We start from the raw sequence: 12234 nt of genomic DNA on the forward strand, positions 1-12234 counted from the left end.
AAAAAAGAAACAAAAAAAGTGGCTATAAATAATAAATATTGTAGCAGTAACAAGTTTAATTTGATTCAGAGTTTTAGATGATTGAGACATAGGGATGGTAATGAGGCAGGTGGCTCTGTTTTTAAACTCGGATCGGACCGGCCGATCCGACTAGTCGAATCGGGAATGTGCCAATTGTTCGGTCTGAGTTAATCCTAAAAATTGGAAAATAAAAAATTCTGTCAAATCAGGTCAAAAATCGAGTTTGATTGGAAAATATGAACCCAGTCTCTTTTTTTTTTTTGAAAGGTCAAAATATTTTTAATATTATGTTTTGACCCCTAAGTTATTAAAAATTATTAATATACTTCAAATATTTCATACTTTATAAATGTTGTCTTAAAGTTTGGTGTTATTTTTCAATTAAATCCATAATTTTAATTCTAAACTTGTTAATGCTCATTAAATAATATAAAAAGCTACTTGATTGTTCTAATTTATTTGTATTTTCCTATTAAATATATTTGAGACATCAAATATATATAAATATACCTTTATTAATATTAACATGTTATTAGGTATTTTATGTGAAGGCCCCCCACTTCTCCCAAGGGCAAACCCAAGGGTATTCGCGGGACGCCTGTCCAACTCTCGCCAGGACTCAAGACAATTCGAATCGAACTTAACGATACATACCAAAATACTACAAGTCAAAATAAAGAAAAGTCACTTCCTTAACTAAATATTCAAATCTTACATCATGTTCACAAAAGGATACATCGAGTCCCAAAATACAACCATTAAAAGTCAACTACACATTTACAGCCCAGATTCCAATCAAAAGTATAATCTAGTCGGCTTTTCCAAAATCTTCCAATCCAACCTGTTAAGGAAAACAAACTAATGGGATGAGCCAATACTTAGTGAGGCCAGGAAACACACATGCAAACATATAATCCAAGTAGCCACAAATTACATAGTAAGTAAAGTTATAAAGTTCGAATAATTCACATTTCGAATAGGAAAAATAAACAGAAACAATTCAAGGATACTGTAGCTCTCAGGAGCTAAATTCCACGTAGTCGAGTCGAAGTCTTGATCACATTTCACGTTGACACTCTGTCAACCACATAAGTATCAAATCCATAGATACACCACTTTTCTTCGAATCCCGTCACCGTTACACCCCTTACTGGGCCCGCTCATCAAAGTTTTTTATAATACTCGAGTATATCATGGCAATATTGCACGAGTAATGCCAAGCAAGATCTCTCCAATAGATCATGCTCTACGAATATCTCATGGTTGGCTAAGCTTATCGACCAAGCCCATGCTGGCTCGATTCGCAAAGTTAACCAACGAGTTTGGGCGTCCCCCGAATACGAATACGAATACGAATATAAATACGAATACGAATATAAGTCAACGAGCAACGCTCAAATCGACGATTCCAAATAGGAATCACAAATACGGATCACATATACGAATCAAAACAAATACGAATCACATCCACATTACCATGTACAAGTCGGATATGAATTCATATAGCAAAATTCGAATATAATTTCATTTGAAAGAGCACGAGTGCGGTAAAGTACACTCTCGTCTCAAAATTTCAAATTTTCATAACGGATAAGAAACAGATAACCACTTAATATCAAATTCATGCACTTGACACTCACCAATCGAAACAAGGGAGTAAGTGCGTAAACGAGCCTTTAGGTGTTCCCCTCGAGATCCTCTTGTAGGTCTCCTTGAGCACCTGAGCAAATAGTAATTGTCTATTACACACTATCGCTTAAAACCCCTAATTATCGAGGAAGATTGCACACTTGTACAATCTAAAAAAATTTCACGAAAATGAGCCTTAATTACTCGTAAATCGAGGCTAAAAAATGAGGTTTTAAAATACAAGTGAAATCTGATTTTCATCTTTGAAATCAAGTGTAAAACGGTTTAGCAATATCGAAGGAAAATAGAGAGTTCGCAACCCTCAATTTCCTTTAAGTTCGGAAATTTCAGATTTGTCACCCATATTTTGAAAAATCGTATCTCATTCTCTACAATTCCAAAGTTGAAAAACTTAGTGCCATTGGAAACTACTTCCAAATTACTAAAAGTTCCTAGAAGACACTTTTCCATGATTCTAATTGGAAAATATTCGAAATTTAGCCCAAAATTGCTGTTTTAGAAAGTCAAGACAGATTTGGGTTGATTTTTGACAAAGTTTGAAAATTCGGCAAAATTCATACAATTAAAGCTAGCCTCTGAAATTTGGAACTCTATTAGAGTTGTAATCCAGGTTTAAAACAAAATAAGTGGAATGAGAATTGAAGTTTCGAGCACCAAGATATGGTAGCTCAAAGTTACCCAAATTTCCTTGTTAAACAAGGGTTTTCCAAAATCACGTCACGAACTTTGGAACTTTAGTTGAGCAATGAAACGGCCTCGGAATAATACCAAAATTAGCAGTATAATACTACCATATAAGGGTTGTTCCTCTACCAAATTTCATGGAGAAATAAGCACAGAAAGTGGGTTAACAAAACCGTTGAAATCACAAGAAATTCTAAGGCTAAGTTGCCTTTGAACTTCCGTTTTGTCGTTTCCAAACATTTGGTCAAGGAACATCTCAAACATGGTTCATTCCATTAGAAAATGTCCAAAATATTTTCAAGGTACATTCGATAGATGATTTACAATAAGAAACTTTGGATAACAAGTCCCAAACCGTAGTTAGTTTCAAATCTGTCCAAAACACTGTTTTCGTTCACAAAGTCAGTTTTGAATTTCAATCATAAATCACTCAATTCAACTTGGAATTGAGAATGGTTGGCGGCGTTAGAAAATAGACTCATAAGGCTATATTTTCTCAGAAGAAACTATTTTCAAAATCTATCCATAACAAGCTCATACGTGAGCATCAAATCACAGTTCATAATCTGCCTCCCAGTGACAAACGAAACAGGACAGCAATTTTTAAACGAATGGTTTGGCTCACTCGAGAGGAACCAGAATGTGTCTTTTATACCAAATGAAAGCTGGGAATGTCTAGTTTCCATTTCCACAAACGGCACTCAAATCTGACATCGGAGAGATGAATTATAGCCGAAACAAGATGACTGTCTGTTAGTGACGGGAATCATTTTCCAGTTTTCAAAACTTTGGAAATCACTTCATTTAACCAACTAAATCATATTATTTTTCCATGAAACTTTTTACACAATCAGTATAACATGTAAAAAACATAAACAAGCCATTAGAACCTCAAAATCTTGCACAAAAGTGGTTGAACAAACCAGGGGCAAAATGGTCACTTTTTCCCTTTGCACCTCATTTGAGTTTCCATCAATAACCCAACATTAATCCACCAATATAAGCACTAAACCAACATTACTTTCATCATCAATCACCAAATCAGTCCATATACCCAAGGTGGGAGTTTATAGAGCCCACACGACCAATTTTCCATCACAAACAAGCTACCCATAAACATGTAAGGGCTTAAACGTGCATTACTACTTCCATGAAGCAAGATTTGGAGAGTTGATCGGGCTCACCTTCTTAGATGCACAAGGACAGAATTTTCGGTCCCCTCTTGGTCCAAGAAATTCGTGAAAACAGCCCCTCCTTCTTAGCTAGATACAAACTCCAAGGGTTAAGCTAGTGTAGTTCAATTTTTGTGTGATTTGGTGATGTTTTGTGCAAGAAATGAAGCGGAAAAATTTGGAAGCTTGGAGTTGTTCTTCCTTCCTCCTTGGCCGCTGGAATGAGAGAGGGAAATGAGAGTGTTTGGCCGGCACTTGAGGTGAGAAGAGAAGGGTTTTGATCTGGTGTGATGCTCCCTTGAGAAGCCTAAGAATGTGTGGCCCAAAATGCTCCAAAAGTCAACTAAGGAGAGTGCGTGTACGCGCGAGTTTCGTGCTCATTTCCTCTTGGATTTGTTTCACTTGTGCATTAAACCTTTAATGCACTTATATTCATACTATTATTATTCACTCTTAATAGTCAAAAAATAAAGCCCTTAAGTCCCTTAATTGATCGCTCGCGTAAAAACGCGTACTTCCAATTATACGCGATAGAGCGAAATTTCTAAGAAATTCTTATAACGATAGTATTACTAACTAATAATTGAGCACTTAAGCATAAAAATACCTATTTTGAAACTAATATACAAGTCTCCAATTTTTCAAACTTTTTGTATCTTCAATTCAATTATTTACTCCAATCACGTATTCACTATTCTCACTTTACGAGTTTTCAAAAATTAAATTTTGAAACAAATCACTTTAAAAATATAATTAAGCTATAGAATCATGTAATTAGGTCTAAATAGACTAGAAAATAATATTCAGAACAAATGGGCAATTAAATATTTAAATAAGCTCGAAATGGAATTTAAAATAATAAATTTTACTAGTCCTCACATGAGTCGAGTTTTAACTCCTCAAATCTCAAATTAACTTTTCTTAATCTACTATTGCTCATTCTTACTTCTCCAAAATTAATATACTCTCGATTCAAATATAGTCTCGAAAAACGTGTACTCGTTGTTCCGAACTAAACGAGTTTTCAAAAAGTAAATTTTCTAACAAAACGTTTTAAAAACATAAGAGAGGTGTTTTTTCATATAAATGGATTTTAAGTAGTCGAATTAAATAATTCGGAGAAATTGAGTAAATAATACTTAAATAAACCAGTAATATATGACAAAAATAAGAAAATTTTCGGATCCTCACATTTTACATATAATATTTTAATTTTTAAATAATTTTTATTTATGACATCATCCGATTCAATCCCAATAGAATCTGGTTGAACCCATTAACCCCTAACCTCTGAGCTCGATCGAGTCGATATTCAGTCCAGTTCTGAAAACATAGGCTACAGGCACCCATCTCGCTGGGGGCTAATGGAGCAAGGGGATGGAGCACCCCACTTAGAAATGGGGCGGGGGGGCGGGGACATGCTCCCTCGCTCCGCCACCTCGCCCTGCCACCCACTAAAAAAAATAAATGTATAAATAAATATATATGTATATAATCATATATATAATATTTAATTTAATTAGTTACAAACTTATGATGATGATATTATTAGTTATATGTATTATATAATGCATATTAGTATATATAATATAATTGATATTATTAATTATACTAATAATTATATATGTCTACTAATAGAAATTATTAATTAATTATACTAAATTTACTAATACATTTATACTAAATTCTTAATTACACTTAATACAATAACACTTTTTTCTCAAAAAAAAAAATACACAAGTACAATAATGAATTAGTGATTGTATTTGCGCTAAAAGTGAAAACTTGACTACTTTAGTTATATTTATTCCATTATTGTATTCAAATAGCTTTTGTTTGATTGTTTTTATAAGTTTAAATTGTGAAATTACAATAAATAACAACTTGATGATATGTTAATATTTTAATATTTTAATATTTATTTGCTAAAATTTGACTATAATAAAATTATATAATAAATTTTTATTAGTTTCGCAAATGTCCCTGCAAGAGAAGCAGGGCGGGGCCGGGAAGGGGCTTGGTGAGATTTCCGAGAACGACAAATAAATTTATTCTGATTCTAGGATTGATCCAACCATCAATGTACATAACAATTGAGTTTTGCTATAAAATCATTAATCCAGAGTTCAAAAAAGTAACCAAACATTGGATTACGCTTTGCTTGCAACCTTACTCCATTCCTTTCTTTTATAAAAAGGTCCAACTTTATTTCATTTGATTGTCCGTGATCCCAAGATTTTCAAAAAGTAGGATTATATGTAGAAATTCGAAGGCGAAGCTGATATTGGTCTGTTTGGTTAGCTTGATTTGTTTAAAAAAAAAAAGTCAAATATTTGTCAACTTGTATCATAAACATAATTTTCAATCACATTTTTACCTTACACACATCATACTATAAAAAGTGTTATAGAGTGTTATTCCAAATAATCTCTTGTCCAAACACATTATTTGTTGTGGGATGAGGAACGGATGAGATAATTGATATTATGATTTTTTTTAAAAGTTATTTTGCTAAATTGAATTCTAATTAAAGGTTAATATTCTAAGCACTTTTAAAATGTTCGAAAATGTACTCATTTGTTTCATTTGTTTTTTTCTCTTCTTATGATCTGTTAATATATGTTACATAATACTAGTAAATAATAAACAAAGAAAATAAAAAATAAAAATTCTTTTATTTTATTTTTTTTATTTTGTCGACACGGTAGTTTGTTCTATTCTATATCTACACCTACTCTACTAAGAGGGAAGAGATGGATTCAAATGGGTCAAGAGAGAATCTGAAGGGAACTGTGAAATTTTCAAAAAATACTAAAGGTGAATGCAAATCAAGAAATTCAATCCCAAATCTCTTGACCTGCACCAAGAAGAGCCTTAAAACTCTTTCGGCAGCCAACGACTTTAAAGCAAAGGTGGTTGGTTCTTTTACGCTGTAGTACTTGGTAAGTGCCTGATCTGTTGCACAGTGAGAAATGGACCACGTTCCCAAGTCAGCGACTGAGAACTGAAAACTGAGAAGTAGCTACGCAGGCTTGAAGTTTTAACAAATTGAGTCAACAAAGAGCAGTAATTGTTTTATTGCCCTTGCTGCTTTTATTCCTTGTCGTTGTCCCAACAAAGAGGAAATAAAAAAAAAGAAGAAGATACTGATCACTTGAATCCGAATCTGCGAATCCCAGAACGTACTTGAGCACAACAATACCATCTGCATCTTCTTCTCTCCATCCTTGCATCGGTTATTAGTAAGTTAATCTATCCCTTTTTGTTTATCAACATTTGGAGGAATTATGCTTAGAATTGCTTTTGAGAAGACTTAATTCAATTGATATATAACCAAGAGATCAATAAATCGCATTGAATCCGAAATTTTTTGGGTTTTTGACATCAAACCATTCGATCATCCAACCATCAATTTACCCCAGTTGAAGTATTCAATCTGCCGTGTCTGTTTCATTGTTACATTTCTTGCATTTCAGTTTCTTGGTCGTAGGATATATGGTTGTTGGCCAAAAGAGAAAAAAGGAAGAATCTTTTTCTGCTTTTCATTTTGGATGTGATATTGGGTTTTTGATGTAAACTTTATTGTTTCTGCCTTATTATTTTATGAAATAGAATTAGCTGATTTTAACATGAATGATATTTGAGCAGGATTGCTTCTGCTCCTGGAAAGGTTTTGATGACTGGAGGTTATCTAATTTTGGAGAGGCCTAATGCAGGGATTGTCCTGAGCACAAATGCACGATTTTATGCCATAGTGAAGCCACTTTATGAGGAAATCAAACCTGAGAGTTGGGCTTGGGTGAGTCTTTTTTTTTTTTTCATATTGTGAACTTTTCTTTCAGTAATAAGTATTTTCCACTTCATTCTTTATTATGCAAGTCATAAGTTTGAATACTATTTGTCCGAAGTTTACTCCCTGAGAAGAATGCTTGGTTCAGTAGAGGATAAAGAAACCCATATTATTTAAGAAAGTTAGAAGCCCTATGAAGTAATTAATTTGGTGCCATTTGATAACCAAATGATAAAAGGACTATGTCTTATATTAGGATGGGCTTTAACGAGGTTACTTGAATTGATCTTTTATTTGAAGCAGGCATGTTTTACCTAAGTTTCTTCATTCTTAATCAACCTCTCTCTAGTATGTAACTGTATGAAGTGTCTTTTTTCTCTACCTATGTATCTTTAACCATAATCAATTTATTTCGCAGAATTTGAATAGAGTTTGTTCTTATTAACTTTTAGGCATGGACAGATGTAAAATTAACTTCTCCACAGATGTCGAGAGAAACTATATACAAATTGTCCCTCAAACATTTAACTCTTCAGCCTGTGTCTTCAAGGTAAGTCTATCTGTTTTCACGCCTTACGTTGGTCGAACTATATCTGCTGATGTCTTTCCATTTAACTTCAATCATTTTTGTTTGCAATTTTACAATTAGATATATGTATGCTTTTGTGGAATTCTGGATTGGATTCGTGTTTTAAAAACCACATGCAAAGGATTCATGTATTAAATGGAATTCACTGGAGTAATGCCTTATGTTGTTGGCTTAATAGCAGTGCCTCAAGAAACCCCTTTGTAGAACATGCGGTCCAATATGCAGTGGCAGCAGCTCATGCAAAATTTGGCAAAGACAAGACAGATGCATTACAAAAGATACTTTTGCAAGGTAATGTCTGACATTTCACTCTTCATATTTGTTCGTTAAGCTGAATGAATATAAATGAATCCAAGTTGCTGATGGATTAGTCATGCAGGTCTTGATATTACGATTCTAGGATGCAATGAGTTTTATTCATATAGGAATCAGGTATTTCACGTTTCCTGTCATGTATCTTCAAGCCGTGACAGCTTAGTGGTGTTTAGTGATCATTTCCTTCTTGTCCCTCTTAACACAATGGCTGTCTCTAAATTAGTGGTTGACTTGAATCATATCTATGCACCAAAAAGCAATTTGCTAGTTGTTCGAGTGCCAGGTTTCATAATAATAAAAGCTTACTCAGTTTGACTCTTGCAATTGATGTTCTCTTAGCTTCCTTCGGCACAATCATCTATTACTTATATCATTGTGAGGTTCCTGTTCATGTTTAGCAAAGATTTGTAGTTCAATATCTTCTTGAGGTAGTCATGCTTTCCAGTTAACTAACCAATATAAGAATGGATTTTGTTATTTGGATCTTATTGTTTCGTATATGTCACTGTATACTTTCATAATTGAATGAAACTTTTCTAAGATCAACTTATATATGTGAGATTCTGAAGTGGAACTTTCCCTTGCAGATTGAGAAACGACTACAAAAAACTAAATTAGATCAGTCTTTTATATTAGGAAATTTTAGATATTTGAAGCTGCTGACTCTATCTAATTGAAGAAAAATGATGTACTTACTAGATTTACCAGACCCACTGATTTTAGGAACTCGTGTTAGCAAAATTTATTTTCTTTAGAACATTGATGTATACTTGTGAATTTGAATCAACCTCTGTTTCCACATAGGACTTGATAAAGTTTTTTTTTTGGCTTTCGTGCTTTGTTGGGGTGCCTTCACAAGCTCATGAATAATCTGTTCAACCATGTTACCATATACATCAACATATGTAAGTGTTCTTGGGGATTAAACCGTTCACCATATGTTTCCAATTTTGACTTTGACTCGATTATCTCCTTTTCTTACTTTTCCAAATGGAAATGACGTCCTCACAGAATTGTAGCTCAAAATTTTGTGTCATAATGGTAAACATCTCATTGGAATAGAAAAACTGAAATTTGGGAATTAACTATGGTGTGTGTGATAATGGTACAGTCGGTTATCTCTCTTTCTTACTCTTTTTTTTTTTTTTTTGATAGGCTCTCTTTCTTAGTTCTATCAATTAATTTAATGAAAAGGTAGTGCTTTATATCAGTTTGCGCGTACATTGCTTTTGTTTGGGAGGCAAGTTTTTTTGGCCTATTTTTAATACACACAATTTTTTTATAACTTTGTCTCTAATAACTTTCTAAAATACTCTACGATTTTTCAAAATATACACCCCAAAAAGTCAAAAATACACAAAGTTTTTTCTTTCTTTTCTCTTTTCTTCTTCTTCCTCCGTCGTTTCAACCCATCATTATCGGCTGGCATTCCGCAAGCACCCTTCTTCGCCCTCCCCCCTCCCCCAACACCATTTTTTTCTCTCACCCTATCTCTTGTCCTTCCGCTTTTCCTTCCTTCTTTCTTCCTCCCTCACTCCTCCTCTCCTCTCCTTTCCCCCCTCCTTCTCTTCCCTCTCTCCCTCACCTCACCCCTATTTCTCACAAATTCATAGATGCTGTGATTTTTGTCACAGACACAATCTAAATGTCTAAAGTTTTAATAAATCGAGAAAGTTTTCACCCTTTGAGATTTTAAGGGATAATATTATCTAAAATTTAATGATAAACTTAAGATGAAATTGAGAGATTTATTTATATTAGAAGGCTATTAATGATTTGTAGACTTCTATGACCCTTAAAATTACAGTGTATATAATATTTTGATACATAAATGTGCCCTAACTCTTGATACCTCGGCCAAATTACACAAACAATGACGACACAGATAACTTAAAAATAAAGATTTAATATAGAATTTTAGTATATTTAAAAAACTTCAACTTATCTCAGGTCAACTAATTCGTTTTACAATGACTTTTCTTCACTAACCAAATGCCACGAGAAATATCCATCTTTTATCACAAGGATAGTCTTTTGCATAATTGGAATATTGAAAAATCACATAATTTTCAAACCATCCTTAGCATTATTATGGGATCATCTAATTCTAATGCTCGACTCAAACTCGATTAACAGAACTGTGAAGCTAGTACCACCCATTTGTTGGAAATTTTTTGCTTTGGCACTATTATTAGTTATCCATAAAAGTCTATAATGGTGTGTTCCATAGTGAGATAGACACATCCTAGATTACAAGGTTTAACCTTTTTTTATATAACCCTCCTATGGTTTTAAAAACTATACATAACCCCCTTATGGTTTGGATTAAAGTGTCAAAGTGACGGGAATGACCATTCGTAACGGAGTCACCTAAAATGTCAAAAATACCCTTATGTAAAGTTGAAAATTATTTATTAACCAAGGGGGGTTATGTGTATATTTTGAAAACCATAAGGGGGTTATATAGTAAAATAAAAAAATCATACGGGGTTAATGTGTCATGTATTTATAAAGGTAATTTCGATATTTTTAGAAATTCCGTTACGAGTGACTATTTTCGTCACTTTGACACTTTAATTCAAATCATGAAGGAGTTATGTATAGTTTTTGAAACCATATGGGGGTTATGTAAAAAAATGCTAAACCACAGGGGGGTAAAATATAATTTGCCCTTTTTTAATTTTGATTAAAAGATATTTTCACGAGCACTTCAGGTTTTTTTTTTTTTTTCACCCGATTACAGTAGCTTTGCCATTTTCACCCGATTCGCTCACTTCCTTGCTTTTTGAAGGCGAACTGATAAATATGCTCATGTAATCGGGCTCAAAATGTTGCCTGATAGTAGTACTCTTCTCATATGAAACCACCAAAAAAAAGGACGAAAGAAAAGAATTGGGACTTGACAGGTGCCGAACCTGTACAATAATAAATACCTACTCGAGAAAAATACAGATTTTGTATATAGCGGTGAGTAGGGTCGAGTCCACAGGGATTGGGGATAATTTGTTTCTTCTAGAGTCCAAAGTATGGGGGGTTTTGGATTAAATGCTAACTAAATAAATTAACTGCAGAAAATATTTAATTAAAATAAATGATTGGGGAAACTCTAGCCAAGGGTACACATCAGAAATGGTTCATGCACTGATCATTGATTCACAGATAATTCCAACATTTAGTAACAGATTAGTTATAGTTGTCATGCACGCGATAAACAACCAACCCTTCCTTAATTTCTTGATAGCTAAGGTACGACCGTTAGCTATTTCTCTAACCCAAAAATAACCCCAGGTACGACCGTGGAATTTAATTTCTAAATTGCATTAATAATTAGAAAGGCCCAATCCTAACCAACAAACACGCTACGAGGGTTTGTTTAAGCTAGATCATATGCTCCCCTGACATAAACCCAATTACGCCAGTTGCTACTGAGGTAGAGATAACGAACAATTACGGATTCAATTACCCCTATTTAGCAAAATAGCCTATATGAATAATTAATTATTGCGCACTAATCAATCATACACAAGAGCTATAACAGTTAAAAGCAGGAAACATATGAATACCAATAAATGGAGGAAACAATTAAAATAAATTCGATCTCACAGTAATTGTTGAACCAAGTCTTCAATTGTCCCCTTGACTAGAATTGAGAGGTTAGTCCTCCATTAATGGAGAACAACCATGCGAAAAAGCTAAGAAAAGAAAACTAAAACTATGCTAAAAGCTTAAACTAAAACTATTGATTGATAAGAGTTCTCAGTACGTTTGTCTCCCTTTTTAAAGCCAAAAGGAAGTCTAATGCTATCTCTAGTGGTCTCCACACCAAATTCAAAGTCTTGTACGTTTCTTTTCCTAGAGTCCAAATGACTCATGCTTCTTATCCGTGGTCCCCACACATGTGGACAAAACCTCCAAAGTACTTGTTGTTCCAAGTCTCTCTACGTTGCTTTCTTTGAAAAGCCCAAATGACTAAATGCCTTGCACTAGCTTGTGGTCCCCACCAATTCAAGAGT

General features: G+C 33.7%; 1 protein-coding gene and 1 long non-coding RNA gene across 2 annotated transcripts; one reads left to right on the forward strand and one right to left on the reverse strand.

Annotated features, from left to right (window-relative positions):
• Positions 1-695: 695 nt before the first annotated feature.
• Positions 696-3735, reverse strand: LOC140013251 (uncharacterized). The gene is made up of 3 exons (XR_011820329.1): positions 3540-3735; positions 1662-1741; positions 696-862 (listed from the first exon to the last, which is right to left on the reverse strand). It is a non-coding gene; the product is annotated as an uncharacterized lncRNA (long non-coding RNA).
• Positions 3736-6499: 2764 nt separating this feature from the next.
• Positions 6500-9022, forward strand: LOC113707123 (phosphomevalonate kinase, peroxisomal-like). The gene is made up of 5 exons (XM_027229285.2): positions 6500-6516; positions 7173-7326; positions 7770-7867; positions 8088-8197; positions 8286-9022. The coding sequence occupies exons 1-5, from the start codon at positions 6500-6502 to the stop codon at positions 8534-8536; spliced, it is 630 nt and encodes a 209-aa protein (XP_027085086.1). The 3' UTR covers positions 8537-9022.
• The last annotated feature ends 3212 nt before the right edge of the window (positions 9023-12234 follow it).

Source organism: Coffea arabica, chromosome 8c (genome assembly GCF_036785885.1).
Source record: "Coffea arabica cultivar ET-39 chromosome 8c, Coffea Arabica ET-39 HiFi, whole genome shotgun sequence".
Taxonomy (NCBI): domain Eukaryota; kingdom Viridiplantae; phylum Streptophyta; class Magnoliopsida; order Gentianales; family Rubiaceae; genus Coffea; species Coffea arabica.

Coding starts and splice junctions, on each gene's coding strand:
- LOC113707123 (XM_027229285.2), top strand. Junction 7,868..8,087: donor CTTCAGCCTGTGTCTTCAAG/GTAAGTCTATCT, acceptor GCTTAATAGCAG/TGCCTCAAGAAACCCCTTTG. Junction 8,198..8,285: donor ACAAAAGATACTTTTGCAAG/GTAATGTCTGAC, acceptor TTAGTCATGCAG/GTCTTGATATTACGATTCTA.